A 16,394-nucleotide genomic window follows, 5' to 3' on the forward strand; every position below is an offset into this window, starting at 1 on the left:
AACACTATCATCCAGTTCCCATTCCCTGTTCAAATTTTTTTTTTTTGCTTTCTGTATTTTAAGTAAAGTGACATGCTTTTTTGCCTCAAAATATAAGTAGGCTTACCAGATAGCTACTGGTAAGCTATCTATCCAGCTGTCTATCTTACCAGGGCAAGTTATATCAGAAATTTAAAAAAACAAAAACAAAATAATGTTATTTTAAACCTACCTTTATTCTCCTACAGCCTGTTCTTTTTTGTTTTCAGTTGATCCTCAGTCTGCCCAGAAATGGATCACATTTTCTTCAGTATCTGATGGCTTCAGCTCTGATAGTACTAGCCATCATGGTGGGAAAATACCCAGAAAATTAGCAAATCATGTGGTGGATAGAGTTTGGCAAGAATGTAATTTGAACAGGGCACAGAACAAGTATGTATTTTCATCTTCAAGTTTAAAAATTGCATGTTGGTAGTTACTTGTAGATAAGAGATATTTAAAGTATAAACTGTTATTCATATGATTTTAATTGAAAAAATGGATTTTTAAAAATTCAACTTTAATGCTTAATTCAGGGTTACAAAAAATTTTATGAATTCTAAAGAGTTTTATAATTTCAAATCTTAGGAGGAAGTATTCGGCTTCATCAGGTGGTCTATGTGAAGAAGAGACAGCCGATAAAGTAGCATCCTGGGATTTTGTTGAAGCTACACAAAGAACAAATTGCAGCTGTTTGAGGTAGATTTTTTTTTTCTTTTCTGTTTGGTTGATGTCGGTATATACATGTATGTGTGGTAGTTTCTTATGCTGTTGCATACTTAGGCCCCACTTTGTTTGAGATACCTTACGTAAACACAGGATTTTTTCCAAAAGAAAAAAATATGAGGAAAATAAAAATTCAGTAATACGGAGCTGATTATAGAAGGACATACAAATGTATAGGTTCTTATACAGTTACCAGAGCTGGACTGTGAAAGCTTGGATTCATAGCCAAATAAAAGAATTTTATACTGAATTATGGAATATATAGCATCTATCAGGTAAGAGGAACACAAGTCTCTTGAGAAAAGTGTTCATAAATAGCACTGTGCTTGAGAAATTTCTCCCAAGCGTTCTCATAGAAAAGATATATGATACACTGAGGTAAAATTTTTCTCAGTCTTTTTTATAGTAAATACAATATTGGGTTTTGCGCAGCAGTTTCTTATAACATCCCTTTGGTCAAGCTGTAGGTGAAATGCTGAACTAAGATTCAGAAAATAAGATTCTACAAGGGACCAAAGCTGTAATGTAAAAATACAGGCTTTCTAATAGACTGTGTTGGTTGAAAGGTCGGTAGAAGAATGGATGTACTTGGAATTTTTTAGGCAATGATATTTATTTTATATATTGGGGATTTTGATGAGATTTGTTTATCACAGGCATAAAGATTATGTTGCCTAGAGTTTATTATTTTATTCTACAGATTAACGATAGGTCATATGTTTTTGCAGTCAAGTAAATAAATAATGGCATTGACATCCCTAACCATGACTTACAAATGCACAGTTAGCCACCCCTTCTTGTCATGGCCGTGAGCCAAAGGGATGGAGTGCTTGCAGGTTAGGGCTAAGGTTTTTCTTACATTAGCTCTGTTTGATTGAGTGCAGTGACAGACTCTCAAGTGTTCTGATGTGTTTTTGCATAGATTAAGTTTTCTTTTATATAGATTCTTTGGATTAAAGACTGTACAATGTTTTAAAGTCTGGCAACCGTGTTAAAAACTTGCCTCTGTTGTTGACAAGAGAGATTGGAATAAAAATATGGATAGATTAGCTCCTGTTTAACAGTTTAAAGTAGTAAAAACCACACTCACCTTGAGGGGGAAAAAAACCAAACTTAGTCTTCTTTTTTTTTTGGCCGCGTTGGGTCTTCGTTGCTGTGCGTGGGTTTTTCTCTAGTTGGCAGCGAGTAGGGGCTACTCTTCACTGCAGTGCGTGGGCTTCTCATTGCGGTGGCTTCTCTTGTTGCGGAGCACGGGCTCTGGGCATGCGGGCTCAGTAGTTGTGGCTCGCGGGCTCTAGAGTGCAGGCTCAGTAGTTGTTGCACATGGGATTAGTTGCTCTGCGGCATGTGGGATCTTCCCAGACCAGGGCTGGAACCCGTGTCCCCTGCATTGGCAGGCAGATTCGTAACCACTGCACCACCAGGGAAGTCCCAAACTTAGTCTTGAAATGCAGGGCTTCAATGCATTATTTGACTAAGGCCAGGGGTTGTTGGCAAACTACTATCTGTTGACCACATTTGGCTCACCTATTTTGTATGGTGTGTGAGCTGAAATGGTTTTTACAATTGTAAATATTTGAAAAAAATGAAAGGAAAATATTTTGCGAAAGTTATGTGAAATTCAAATTTTAGTGTCCATAAGTAAGAATTTATTGGGACAGAGCCACATCTGTTCATACACATATTAACTGGCTGCTTTTACAGAGTTGAGTGGTTACAAGACAGACTGTATGGCCCCCCAGAGTCTAAAATGTTTACCATCTGGTCCTTTACCAAAAAAGTTTGCCAATCCCTGGTCTAAGACCAATAGAATGCTTAAAAGAAACTAGATTTTTCTTTCACTGTATTGGCATTTTTATCAAGCAGCTCTTCTTTTTTAGTTTCTAACCTAGGCATTGCTTTATTCTTTTTGAAAGATTTGGGTTTTAAGTCTATTTGTCTAGACTAGTTGTAGAGGAAGACACTGAAAATGCATGTTGGTAAACATAAGTTTTAATTCTTGCTCTAAGCCGAACTTTTATTTTTAAAAACATACTTTCTTTCCTAATTCCAGAAATTCCTCCTAGGTATTTAGAGCTTTGATATGATGAAATTTCCTATAATCTGTATGTTCGACTAGCTTTGGTAAATTTACCCTTCTAGTAAATACAGTGTTTCTAATCATTTACTTTTTTATTTTTTTCATTCACTTTTTTTTTTTTAACTACTGCATATTGTAGATTCCTCCTGTACCCCTGCCTCTCCCCCCCAAATCTGGTTCTCTTCTTTAGTTCATAAGTAAGGCTTGAAACAGACTTGGAGCCACCCTATTATGTGTATCCTCTCCTGGTATAGAATATAGGACGTAGCACATACATTGATAACTGACTGTACTGGTCAGCCAGTCTGTTCTCAGATCTATTCCTACATTTTCCTTGCTCTGTTCTGTTTTGCAGGGAGTTAGAATTCCTAGGCTCCCTTGCTTTTAACATGTGTTTTTTGGTTTCCCCCCCCAGTTTTATTGCGATATAACTGACAAATGATATTGTATGATTTTAAGATGTCAGTGTGATGATTTGATTAGGCTCACTTGCTTTTTGGAGTTGGCTAGTTGGAGGCACTAAGAGAAGATTGGTTGATAAGAGGAGGAAAGAAACCAGGGTATTTCCCCACCCCTTTTTCGAGCCAACTTCAGCAGCAGCTCTGTGTCCCATCTGTGGTCCCAGTTACCATTGGGCAGTTCCTGCTGTGGTTGTAGCACCATCCCAAGCTTCTGTGATCTGATGAGACTACTTCATCTTATTGTCCTTTCAGCCATAGAAGTGATTGAAGCTCCCCTGCTGTTACTGCTTTCTCCGTTACCTCATTTTCCTCTGTTTTGTTTTTTGATAAATGTTTGTAGTACATTTACTCTGTGTGAAAGATAGGACTGGACCCTTCTCTTAGAAATTGATTTGAAAAAAAATTGCATAAATATAAGCAGTTTGCATGATATATATGTGATTTTAAGAAATTTAAATTATACAAATAAGGCTGAAGTACTGCTTGACCACTCTCTTTCCAAATCCTACTCTCTCTCCCTAGAAGTAACTACTTGCCAATTAGGTATTATCCTTTCATGCTTTTCTCTGTAATATTGTATGTATATGTGTTTTTCCTCCCAACACATGAACATAATACAGATGTATTTGGCAGTTTATTTTTTCACTTCATGTGCCTTAGATCTCTCCATTCTAGTTACTTGTGGATCTGCTTTACTGTTTTAAAAAAACTTCTTGGCATTCCACTGAATGGAAGTACCATAGTGTATTTAATCATTCTGGGTTTGATGGACAAATAGGTTGTTTCCAAAGGTTTTTTTGTTTTTGTTTACTTTTTAAAAAATAATACTTTTGTGACTATTAGTTATTTATTAGATTTTTTTTTTGACACTCTGATAGACGATGTCCAAGGCTCAGGATACATTAGTGAACAAGGCTCCTGCTGTTGTGAAGCCTGCATGCTAAGGGGAGTGGGGCAGATAATTAGTTTTCAGAAAAAATTCTTAATCCTTTTAAAATTTAAGAGTGGTGAGTGCTAAGAAGGAAATAAAATTAGGTGGGTGATGTGATAGAGAGTTGTGGGCAAGGGGGCTATTTAAAACTTTGCTTGTGACTTCAGAAAGCTTCTACCAGTTTCACTCCCACTTCTTGCATATAAGAGTGCTGGTTTTTCTTATGCTTTCACTTATCTGAGAACTGTCCTTAAAATTATTTTTTTCCCATTATAGTAAGTGAAAAGCATAAAATTGTTCTAATTGGCATTTTTCAGTTGTTAGTGAGATTAAAAACTGCACATTTATGGATATTAGACTTCAGTCTCGTGGAATGTTCATAAGAAAATTAGCACTTAGCAAGCTGTATAAGTAGAAAGCAATACAATAAATTTTAGATATTAACACTAAAATACTAGGAACTTCAACTAATAGGAAAAATAATTAAAGGAATCACTCTGATACTTTCAGGACAACTTCTTTTTTAGAAAGATTCTCCAACTTGGTTGACTTGTAATATGAAATTCAGTTGTCTCTAAAGAAGATTAGCTTTTAGAAAAAGGTCTATATAGAAGAAAGGAACTATGATTTAATGTTACCAAAGTTTTGGAGAGCCATTGCTATTCGTATATAGCCCAAATTAATAGTTTCTTTGCATTATGGAAGGACAAAGGAATGTATGGCTGTTTACTTTTCACATCCCTTGTATACTTGGAATGTAACCAGGTAGCTCACCTCAGATTATTGGAGATTGTTTTTCTCCTTAGTGCCTTGCATAACTTGATGAATTCTTAAACTTTTGGTTTCAAAACTCATTTACACTCTTAAAAATTATAGGGTATCCGAACATGCTTTTATTTATGTGGGTCACGTCTATTTATATCATTTTAGGGAAATTTTAAAGCAGTGCTTAGTTTATTTAAAAAATAACAAAAGCCAGTACAAATTAACATGAATAAAATACTTTTATAGAAATCAACTATATTTTCCAAAGCAAAATGCAGATTAGAGGACTTCCCTGGTGATGCAGTGGTTAAGAATCTGCCTGCCAAAAACGCAGGGGACACGGGTTCAAGCTTTGGTCCAGGAAGATCCCACATGCCGGGGAGCACCTAAGCCCGTGCGCCACAACTACCGAGCCTATGCTCTAGAGCCCGTGAGCCACAACTACTGAGCCCACGTGCCGCAACTACTGAAGCCCACATGCCTAGAGCCTGTGCTCCGCAACAAGAGAAGCCACCGCAATGAGAAGCCTGTGCACCGCAAAGAAGAGTAGCCCCCAGTTGCCGCAACTAGAGAAAGCCCGCACACAGCAACAAAAACCCAACGCAGCCAAGAATAAATTAAAAAAACAAAAAACTATATGTCATAAAATAACCTTAAAAAAAAAACAGATTAGAAGAGATAGTTGACATTCTTTCCTTCATAAATGCCTTTAAAAATTGGTGGATATTTTACACTTACAGCACATCTCAATTTGTACTCTCCACGTTTTGAGTTCCTAGTTAGCCACATGTGACTTTGGATACCATTCTTGGACAGCACAGCTTTAGAAATAGAGTTCAAAATAGGACTAATGTCTGGATATAGGGGAAAAAATTATACATACACACATATATATAAATGTCTGATATAGAAAAGACAAGTTTCTAGTCAATATATTATTTTCTAACAACTGGAGGAGCTGCATTTCATAAGGTAATGTGGTCCTTGTCATTGAAAATATTCGAAGAGGGGTTGGTTAGAGAAGGGGTTATTCTTACATTGGATAGAACCTACTGTTTGTTTTTTTAATGACCAATAACTTTATTAAATTTTTTAAAATGCTATTTAAAAAATTTAAATAATGCACACGAATATAAAGCTTAAAATGACAAGTTCTCCCTGTTATGCATGTATGTAGACCTGCCTGCCTGTTTTCTTTTCCACAAATGGAATCATGCTTTGTATACTGTTCTTCAACGTGCTTTTTTTGAAAAACAGTTATCCTGGGTATCTTTCCTTATTAGCACATATAGTTCCACTCTCTTTTTTCTTTTAAGTTCATAGTACTCCATGACACTGTCGAGGTATAATGCTTTATTTGGCCAGTCACCTGTGCTGCACTCTTGCTGAAGATTTTTTTTTTTTTTTTTTTTTTTTTTTTTGCGGTACGCGGGCCTCTCACTGTTGCGGCCTCTCCCGTTGCGGAGCACAGTCTCAGCGGCCATGGCTCACGGGCCCAGCTGCTCCGCGGCACGTGGGATCCTCCCGGACCGGGGCACCAACCGCGTCCCCTGCGTCGGCAGGTGGACTCTCAACCACTGCGCCACCAGGGAATCCCTCTTGCTGAAGATTTTTAAAGCAAATCTTAAATACCGTCATTTCACTCCTACTTCAGTATGCAACTCTGAAAAATGTTAATATTTTCTTACGTAGCTATAATTCCATTATCACACCTGGTAAAAGGAACAGTGTTTTATTGGTATCATCTTATACCTTCTACAGATATGTCTCAGAAATATTTTTTTGTAGTTGGTTGGTTTGACTAGGATTCAAATAAGGAGTAGACATTGGATTGTTAAGTTTTCGAGGTCTCTCTTTTAATCCTCTTCCTCCTTTTATGACATTGACTTGGTTGAAGAAACTAGGTCAGTTGTTCTATAGAATGTCCCACATTATGGATTTTCTCAATTTGTCACGTATTTTAACTTGTTCTTCTGGTGTCATTTAACTTCTTTTATCCCTTGCATTTCTGTAAATGGAAGGTAGCTCTAGAGCCATGTCCTCTAATACTAGCTATGTTTGTAACCACTAGTGACTATTTAAATTTATTTATTTACTTGGCTACACCACTCGGCATGCAGGATCTTAGTTCCTGGACCAGGGATCGAACTCATGCCCCCTGCAGTGGAAGCATGGAGTCTTAACCACTGGACTGCCAGGAAAGTCGCTGTGGCTATTTAAATTCAGAGTAACTGGATTTAAATAAAAATTTAGCCCCTCCATTGCACAAGTCACATTTCTAGTTCTCAGTAGCCACATATAGAACATTTCTATCATCACAGAAAGTTATTTTGGACACTGCTGATCTAGAGGCTTAATTAGGTTCAGGTTTAATATTTTTGGCGAGAATACTACATAGGCAGTGCTGTGTTGCTTTGTATGGTGTCACATCAGAAGAGACATATGCCCGGTTATCCCACTTTTAATAATGTTAAAACTAAGAAGGTGGGGATCAGCCTGATGCCGTCATTGTAAAGTTCTAATCATGTTTACTATGAATAAAGACAGTTTTTCTTCTTCTTTTGAAATCTCTGGTCTCTTATTTTTTTCCTTGACTTATTGCATTGGCTAAAACTTTCAATAAAATTGTTGAAAAGAAATGTTGAGAGTTAATATTCTTGCTTTGTTCCCAGTCTTAGGGAGAAAATATTTAGTCTTCCATCATTAAGTATGATGTTAGTTGTAGTTTTTCATAGACGTCCTTCATTGGACTAAGTTCTAATACTTGCTTGCTGCATCTTTTTATATGAATAGGTGTTGAATTTTGTCATGTTTTTCTATATTTATTGAGATAATCATATGGTTTTCTGTTTTATTCTGTTATGTGATGAATAATATTGGTTTTTTTCTTGTGAATGTTACACCTTACATTCGTGGGACAAATTCCATTTGGTTATGATGTATTCTCAGTTTATATATTACTCATTTGCTCATTTTGTTAATGATTTACATCTGTTTTCTTAAGGAATATTGATTTCCTTTTCTTATGATGTCTTTGGTTTTGGTGTCAGAGTAATGATGGATTTCTCCTGTGTCCTTTTGACATAACTGCAGTTTTCTTTGATAACTTTCATGCTTTTTTTCCCCTCCTGTACAATAAGAGGTCCCAGGCTCTGTACAAAAGGGTGTCTCAGCATGTTCCTTCAGTAGAGAGGAGGGTTCTTTGAAAAAGTGCCTGCCACTGCTTTTTAATAGTCTTTCAAGTTACCTCTGATATAACAAAACCATTAATAAAGTATATTGTAAAAAGAAAACAAACCAAAGAAACCTAATGAATACTTTTAATGCTTTAACTCCAAATCCCTGCAAATTTTTTTTCTAGTTTTTTACTTAAAAAATATTTTATAAACATTAATATCAGTTGAGTTTGGAAATCTCCAAGTGCACCGTATTTTTACTGCACTGAAAGAAATCTTAAACTTTGAATAAAATTATTAGATTTTAAGGTATATAGTTTTAAATTCTTCAATTTAGAATTGCTTCACATCATGAGGAATAAATTCTTTTAGGTACTTCCTTTTCTTTTTCCTTTCCAGTCAGCTTATTCTTTCTGTATTGGTAAGCCTTGGGAGAAGGAAGGTAGATATGGTATGGGGCATCAACCAGTCAATTCCAGAACTATCCAGATGGATATAACTACAATCTTGATTGATCTAACTTCAGTCCAGTAGAGTAAGTTTCCTAGCTGGTTGCTGTAGGATCGTAGATGATGACTGAGCTCAGCCAAGCTGTGGACATTGATTTATAACAATTACTAATGGTAAAATATCAGGTACATTCATAAATGAATAAATTTGAGGACATTTTATACCTTTTTATATTAAAATAACTAGAATCTTATCTCTGTATTCAGATACTAAGATATTTAGATTATGTAAGGCAGGTCATCTTTGGCTATCTGATCACGTGTTAAATGAGGATGAGAGATTGGCTTTTATGAAGCTTTCTGCATGCTCTTAGTTTTAGGTCACTGAACAAAGTATTTTTTTTTCTATGTAAATTCAAATAATTTTACTTTTAGGATTATGTGTGAAAAACAAATGACATCCAAAATTTCTAATGCCGTTAACTTGTATACTCTGATATAATAGTTATACTATAAATAAACCTTTCTTTTAACTTTTCAGGCACAAAAATCTCAAAGCAAGAAATCCTGGACAACAAGGACAGGCACCAACTTTAAGTCAGCAACAACAAGTACTTCCGAAGCACAAGACCAATGAAAAGCAAGAAAAGAGTGAAAAACCACAAAAACGCCCCTTGACTCCTTTTCACCATCGTGTATCTGTTAGCGATGATGTTGGCATGGACGCAGATTCAGCCAGCCAAAGACTTGTGATCTCTGCTCCAGACAGTCAAGTGAGATTTTCAAACATCCGAACTAATGATGTAGCAAAGACTCCTCAGATGCATGGCACTGAAATGGCAAATTCACCTCAACCACCCCCACTTAGTCCTCACCCATGTGATGTGGTTGATGAAGGAGTGACTAAAACACCTTCAACTCCTCAAAGTCAACATTTTTATCAAATGCCAACACCGGATCCCTTGGTTCCTTCTAAACCAATTGAAGATAGGATAGACAGTTTATCCCAGTCTTTCCCAGCTCAATTCCAGGAAGCTGTAGAACCTACAATATATGTTGGTACAGCAGTAAACTTGGAAGAAGATGAAGCTAATATAGCCTGGAAGTATTACAAGGTCCCAAAGAAAAAAGATTTAGAGTTTTTACCACCTCAACTTCCAAGTGATAAATTCAAGGATGATCCAGTTGGACCTTTTGGACAGGAAAGTGTAACATCAGTTACAGAGTATGTATTTTTTTTAATAGTCACTATTATAATTTAAGGGTGGAAATGATGTAGGTTCTTAATAGTAGGACTCCAGAATGGTTTCAGGGTAGGATTTACAATAATAAATCCTTTGAGTATTTGAGTATTAATTTTGCATAAATTCTTTACTGTGTTTTTTCCTCAGGGGACCTCTTTATTATGAAATATTTTAGTCACAGAAAAGTGGAGAAAATAATAACATTTATCCATCAACAAACTTAAGAATTTTACATACAGTTAGAACCCCTGTGTACTATTTTTCTTCCTCCATTCTTCCTTCCACTGTTCTGAATTTGGTATTTATCATTTCTATACATGTTTTTATTCATGTAGCTCTAGTTAATTCATTTTACTTGCTCTCTAGTATTTCTTTGTTATGAATATGCCATAATTTATCTACTCTCTTGAGATGGACATGTTGGTTATTTTCAATTTTTCACAAAGGATGTAGCAGTGAACTTTTTTGTACACATTTCCTTGTATACTTATATATATAAGAATTCCTCTAGGGAATACAGCAAAAAGTGGAATTGCTGGGCCATGGGGTATGTCGATATTCAACATGAAGGGTTGTTGCCAAGTTACTCTCCAAACTATACTAGTTTACACCCTCATCAACCAGCGGAGTATGGGAATAGCTGTTCTACATTTTCCTCAGTACTTGGTATTATGAGACTTTTAATTTGGCTAATCTGCTGCATGCAGAATGGCCTATTATTGTCTTACTATGTTTTAGATTCCTAGTGAGGTTAAGCATCACTAAAAGTGTTTACAGGCCTGTATATCATATGTTTTAGTCTATTTTCGTTTCTTTTTTTTCCTGATTTATTCTTTTCATATTCTGGTTATTAATCTTATATTAATTATATGTGCCTCGGATATCATTTTTAGTCCATTTTTTTTTCTTTTCTTTTCCTCCTAATTATTCTTTGTATATTCTGGCTATCAATTTTGTATTAGTTATATGTGCTACAGATACCTTCCTCTCTTCTCTGGTTTGCCGCCTTTGTCCACAATATGTATGACATACTTTAGGGCAGAAATAGGGTTTTTTTCAGGTCTCCCTTTACTTTCTGTGTTGTTCTGATTATATTTATTATCTGTCCCACAAGCTTTTTGCATTTTTATCTATAGTGGGTTTTTAAAAAAATTTTTATTGGAGTATTAGTTTACAATGTTGTATTAGTTTCAGGTGTAAAGCAAAGTGAATCAGTTACAGTGTTTTTTTAAAGGGAAAGTCAACCAACCATTATATTCATTTTACCGTTATATTCATTAAAACTGTCTACCTATTTATTAATGCAAGGCCAAGTAGTTTGCAAAGATTACATTTCCTTCTCTATCAGTCTCTCAAACTTTTAGGGTCTTTAGCTTAGAATGTTGAAATTTCGCAAGAATATGTGTATACATAGTAGTCTTTTATTCAGTCCTTGTACTGAACTTTTGAGGAAGGCTGGTTCAATTTGAAGTCTTTTTTGTCCTGTCACTGGGAAGTTTCTCTTTTCTTGGAAAATATCTCCATTTTTTTCCCCCATTCTCTGCAGAACCTCTAGAATGAATTCAGATGTTGAACTTCGGTATTTTCTTTCATTTTCCATCTTTTTTTCCTGAGGGGATTCCTCAACTTCTAGCCCTTTTCTTAAAGTCTTAATATTTGTTTCTCATGTTTTTTTAATTTCTAAGCTTTTTTTTTAAAATAGCAACCCCTTGTTTAATGTCCTGTAACTTTTTTTCCTTTAGAATTACTTTATTTGAGTCTTTTTCTTTACTGATTCTCATATTTCTTCTTACTGTTTGAGCTTACACATTTTAGAATGAGGGAATGAATAGATGAGCTGATTGGAAGTTTTGTGTATAAAGGCAGAGCCTTGTTGATTGGCAGGACTTAACTCACTCAACAAATATTTTAGAATGAACTGTGTATCAGTTCCAGAAACTTTGCTTTATGGTAATGGGGTAGGGGATGTTTAGGAGGGGAGACCTTGTACCTAAACTTCCAGGATGAAAAGGATCTTGTGCCTTCACCAGGTAGTTTATTCATTTTTCTTAGAAAAGGAACCCTTTCAGGACTGGGGGGCAGGGGCAGGGGAATAAATCAGGAGTTTGGGATTAACGTATACACGCTACTATATATAAAATAGATAAACAACAAGGACCTGCTGTATAGCACAGGGAACTATATTACAATATCTTGTAATAACCTATAATGGAAAAGAATCTGAAAAAGAATATATATATACACACACAAAACAGAATCACTTTGCTGTACACCTGAAACACACAACATTGTAAATAAACTATACTTCGATTTTTTAAATGGTTATAAAAAATTAGGAACACTTTGTTTCTCCTTTTTCAGCTTTTTTTCATTTCTGTCTAGAGATGTAAGTCCAGATTTTCTCTGGTTTTTAGGCAGTTTGGCTCTCCTGTTGTTTATATAGTTTGCCCTTAGCCCCTTCTTGCATATTGTAAGCCATGAACTTTCTCTGCTGTGTTTCCTTGATTTTGAGCTTCCCTGAAACTAAGTAAAATTCCTGATCTATTTATAGCTTCTTTCTCATTTTCCCTACTGTTAGAGATGTATTTTCTTTTAAAATTTCTTGGTTATTATTTTAGTAGACAAACCCGTGTGCTTCATCTGGCACTTTGAATCTTAAAAGCATTCTAGTATGACTTTTTTTTTAATTAAAATTAATCTGGACTTGAAATTGAGGGACTTCAGAATATCCTTATGATCATGGAAGATGACTAACTTAGTTAATAAATTAGTCAGCAGATTTCTTGAAAGCAAATGATGTCTTGGAAACAAGGCTTAAAAGGTCTTAATCTGTGCTGGATGTAATATAAAAATCCAAGCTAACTTCAACTCTTGCCTGAAACTGTTGGTCTCCTTGATTCTATACTTCTCTTTATGTAGTCTCTATACAGCAGTCAGAGTGATCATTGTAAGTTAAATATAATGTTACTCATTTGCTTAAAACTCTTCATATTTAGAATAAAATCCATACTTCTGCCCTCATCTGTAAGGTTCTACACAATCTCCTGCATACCTAGTTCTTTACTTGTATTTACTGCTCTCCTATTTGCTTCCTGATTTAACCACACCAGCTTTCTTGCTATTCCTTCAAAAAAGTTAAGGTCATTCTTCATGGCCTTTAGAATTGCATTACGGGGTGGGGGGAATACCTCGCCCCTTACTGTTCAGTTGAACTCAAAAGTTACCTTCTCAGGAGGTATTTCCTTGGCCACAGTACCTAAACTGTGACCTCTCTTTAATCCCCAAGTCACAACGTATCCTGTGTACTGCTTTCATTTTCTCCATATATATAGTTATCTGAAATTATATATTTGTTAATGGTCTCTTCCCTATTAGAATGTAAGCTCTATGAGGGCAAGGACTTGGTCTTGTGCACTGCTGTGTTCTTCCAACTTACGTGCACGCACACGCGCACGCCTTCCCAGAACAATCCTAGGCACATAGACATTCAGCAAATGTTGGATGAATGAAATGACAATATGGTCCTAGATTACTTTACGATTTTAAAACATTTCTTTCTAGGTGTTATATTTTCTTATTTAATGTATGTAAAAATGTAGTGATGTAAATATTTTCAGTTTTAAGAACTTTAAGAGTGAGTTTTTATGGACATATTATATTCATTGGGTTTAAGAATTCTAGCCATAACTTCATTTAGTGTATTGGCTGCTTGTGTGCATGAGCATCTGTAAGTGAAATGAAGGTCTCTTAGAGGTTAATACAGCTTAACCTTAAGAGTCGGTTCTAAAAGTACTTTGGCATTTTTCTCATTGAATAAGAATGAGAAAGAAGCATAGTGTATGCTGAGTAGAATGGTTCTGGGTCATGATTATGTAAATTAGGAAAAATACATGCCTCTACCTGTTCCTGGTCACCATCTTTTTCTGCCTTATAAAAAGAAGACATAAAAGATTGAATAGAGGTTTTTTTGTTTTTAAAGTTGAATATGAATACAGTTTTGGTTATGCTAGTTACTAAAATGTGTGTTGTGTCACAAATTACTTGTAGATAGAATCCTTGTTTTCGTATTGTAATACTACATTAGGATAGGGTAGATATCACAGAAGGTCAGCCATCAGAGTCCTCGCTGCTATATGAACTGAGAAATATTTGTGGAATACACCTGTTTTATACTTGGTAGGTTAGAAGTTTTGGTCTTACGTTTTAATCATCTAGATGATTTTATTTTATCTTCCTGAAGTTACTGGCAGTAGTTCTCAATTGGAGCAGTTTCTGGCCGCTTCCCACCCCTCCCCCCTCAGGTGACATTTGGCAATGACTAGAGACATTTTGGTTGTCACAGCTGGGTGTGTGCTACTGACATCTGGTAGGTAGAGGCCAGGGATGCTGCTAAATATCTTACAGTGTATAGGACTGTCCCCCACAACAAGGAATTTTCCAGCCCAAAATGTTAGTAATGTTGAGGTGCCTTAATGTTACAAATAACTTACTCTAGAGTTCAAGTTTCTGTTAAAAGTTATTAAATTAGATATGCCAAACATGTTTAATGATTAAGTTGCACTAGGGAGCTCTCTCCCATACTGCTTTAGTCTCCCCAAACTACAGTAAAATACCTGGCATGGTCTTCAGTGTTCGTGTTATGCTAAAACAAAAGTTATTTTTTCTCATAGTTAAAAAGATCGTGTTGGAATAGCTTAGTAATTCAAGTACCTGCTCTTAATATTACTTGAGATGGGATATCATGTGAGGGTCAGTCATCTCCCTGTAGCAAGTTGGCAAAGCCAGTTGACAAAGTCAGATGATGTCCCTTGTCATTAAAAATAAATTCTAAGAATTACTATTACGCTTTCTTAATGTCATTTAAACAATCTTAAATTCTTTGTAGAAGCATTCTGTATTTTTAAAGATATAATATGATCAAACATATTTCTGGTAATAAGAGTAATCCATTCAAAAACCTGGTTTGTTTTATATAAAAAAATTTGTGAATTTGTGTTACCCAGTCATTGTAAATTTCTCTTATCTTTTTCCATGCTTTGAGTTTTGAAAATGTTTTAAAATAATATAGCAGTTAATTTTAATGAGGTTAATTAGAGGGCTGCTGCAACTTCTATATTCTTTATCCTTTCTTAGGAAGATTATCGTTCTTTTTTAATTCATACTCCTCAAAGATGCACTTTTTCAGTTTGAATAAAACTGAAATTTCTATAATATACAAGATACTGTAAGGCACTGTTGGGGTATAAAGTAAATTTGGGTCCTGGCCCTAAATGAAATTGTAGTCTAATGGAAAATAGCATTAAATTCTCTGACACAGCTATATATATAAGATATAGTAGGGATGCAGAGCCAGAGTGGAGAATAATTCCATTTATGGAGATCAGAAGCTTTATGTAGTTTTGTATGGATAGATTATAGGGTGCTGCTTAGTGGTTTGGTGTGTTATGGTGAGAAATGAGACCTAAAGAGTGGGGCAGGGTTATATAATGGAGTGGCAAAATATTATTTATAAGGTGATACAGGGGCCTCATTAGGAAATTAGAAAGACATGGTAGGGATGGAGGGATTTTATAGATGTGGAGCAGACTAAAGAACTTTATGACCAATTAGATATATAATGCAGAGGGACAAGAATGCATCAGTAGAAATTTAAAAATGGTTTCTTTATAGTAGTTGACTTCTACAGATGTGTGCCTTTTTAGAAAATTATGGAAGAGAAATTTAGACCTTTGTTTTATTTTTGTTAAGTGACAACTCAGTTTCCATTTGGCATAAATAAATGAAGTTTTCCATTGATTGGTATTAAGGGGTGGGCACTAGGCTTTCATAATAGGTAGATAAAAAGAGGTACTCTTTTTCAGTTTTAGATGGTGGTGGCTGCTTAACTAGCGCAGAGAAATTACTTCATCATTTCTAAGCATTTCCTTTATTCTTAGACTTCACGTGCAGCAGTCGATGCCAGATATTTTAGCAACTACTTTAAAGCAAAATTCCTTTTCTAATTTGTTAGAATTTATTTGGAGGGCAGAGAGAGGTTGGGGCTGGAGCATAGCATATCTCTCACACAAGATATACACATCTGTGGCAAATACCTTTATTTTCTTTTTGCTTCTAATTATTTTTAGTTTATTAGTTAATGATAACATCTACTTTAGAATAGTGGCTTAAGACCTTGTAAGTTTTAAAGAAAGCAAAATTTCTGCCAAGAAACATTACAGTTGTTTTTAAATATATTTTTTCAAGGGTCTAGCACTTAGTTTTAGTAGAATTTGTGCCAGCCTTAAGCAGTCTGTAACTCTTGATTCAGAAGGAACCTTTCTAAACCCTGAACAAAGAACTGTACTTGAGCATAGTTCTTACTATGTCTTGTTCAGTGTAAAAAATACATCATGATATCTTAACCGTAATACCCCTCGATAGAATTAGCTCTTACGTTGTATATAATATGTATATACCAGATTTTTATTGTATGTATCTAGTTATATAATGCATTATTTGATCTCTAAAAGATAGTTTCTAATTTTTTGTTTCATAGAAAGAAGTC

The 16,394-nt window shown here is 35.2% G+C and overlaps 1 protein-coding gene across 4 annotated transcripts in view; it reads left to right on the plus strand.

Annotated features, from left to right (window-relative positions):
* The window catches only part of MED13 (mediator complex subunit 13), a 95,065-nt gene that overhangs the window by 29,887 nt on the left and 48,784 nt on the right, over window positions 1-16,394 (plus strand). For 3 of the 4 annotated variants that reach the window (XM_089900958.1, XM_089900959.1, XM_089900960.1), the window contains 3 exons: window positions 228-411; window positions 607-717; window positions 9,148-9,831. In XM_089900958.1, the coding sequence (XP_089757084.1) occupies window positions 228-411; window positions 607-717; window positions 9,148-9,831 (979 nt within the window). The remainder of the gene's footprint in view (window positions 1-227; window positions 412-606; window positions 718-9,147; window positions 9,832-16,394) is intronic. The other variant, XM_022552737.3, reaches the window with a different exon arrangement.

Source organism: Delphinapterus leucas, chromosome 19 (assembly GCF_059928025.1).
Source record: "Delphinapterus leucas isolate spDelLeu-1000000601 "Yukka" chromosome 19, BTC_Dleu_Yukka2, whole genome shotgun sequence".
Lineage (NCBI taxonomy): Eukaryota > Metazoa > Chordata > Mammalia > Artiodactyla > Monodontidae > Delphinapterus > Delphinapterus leucas.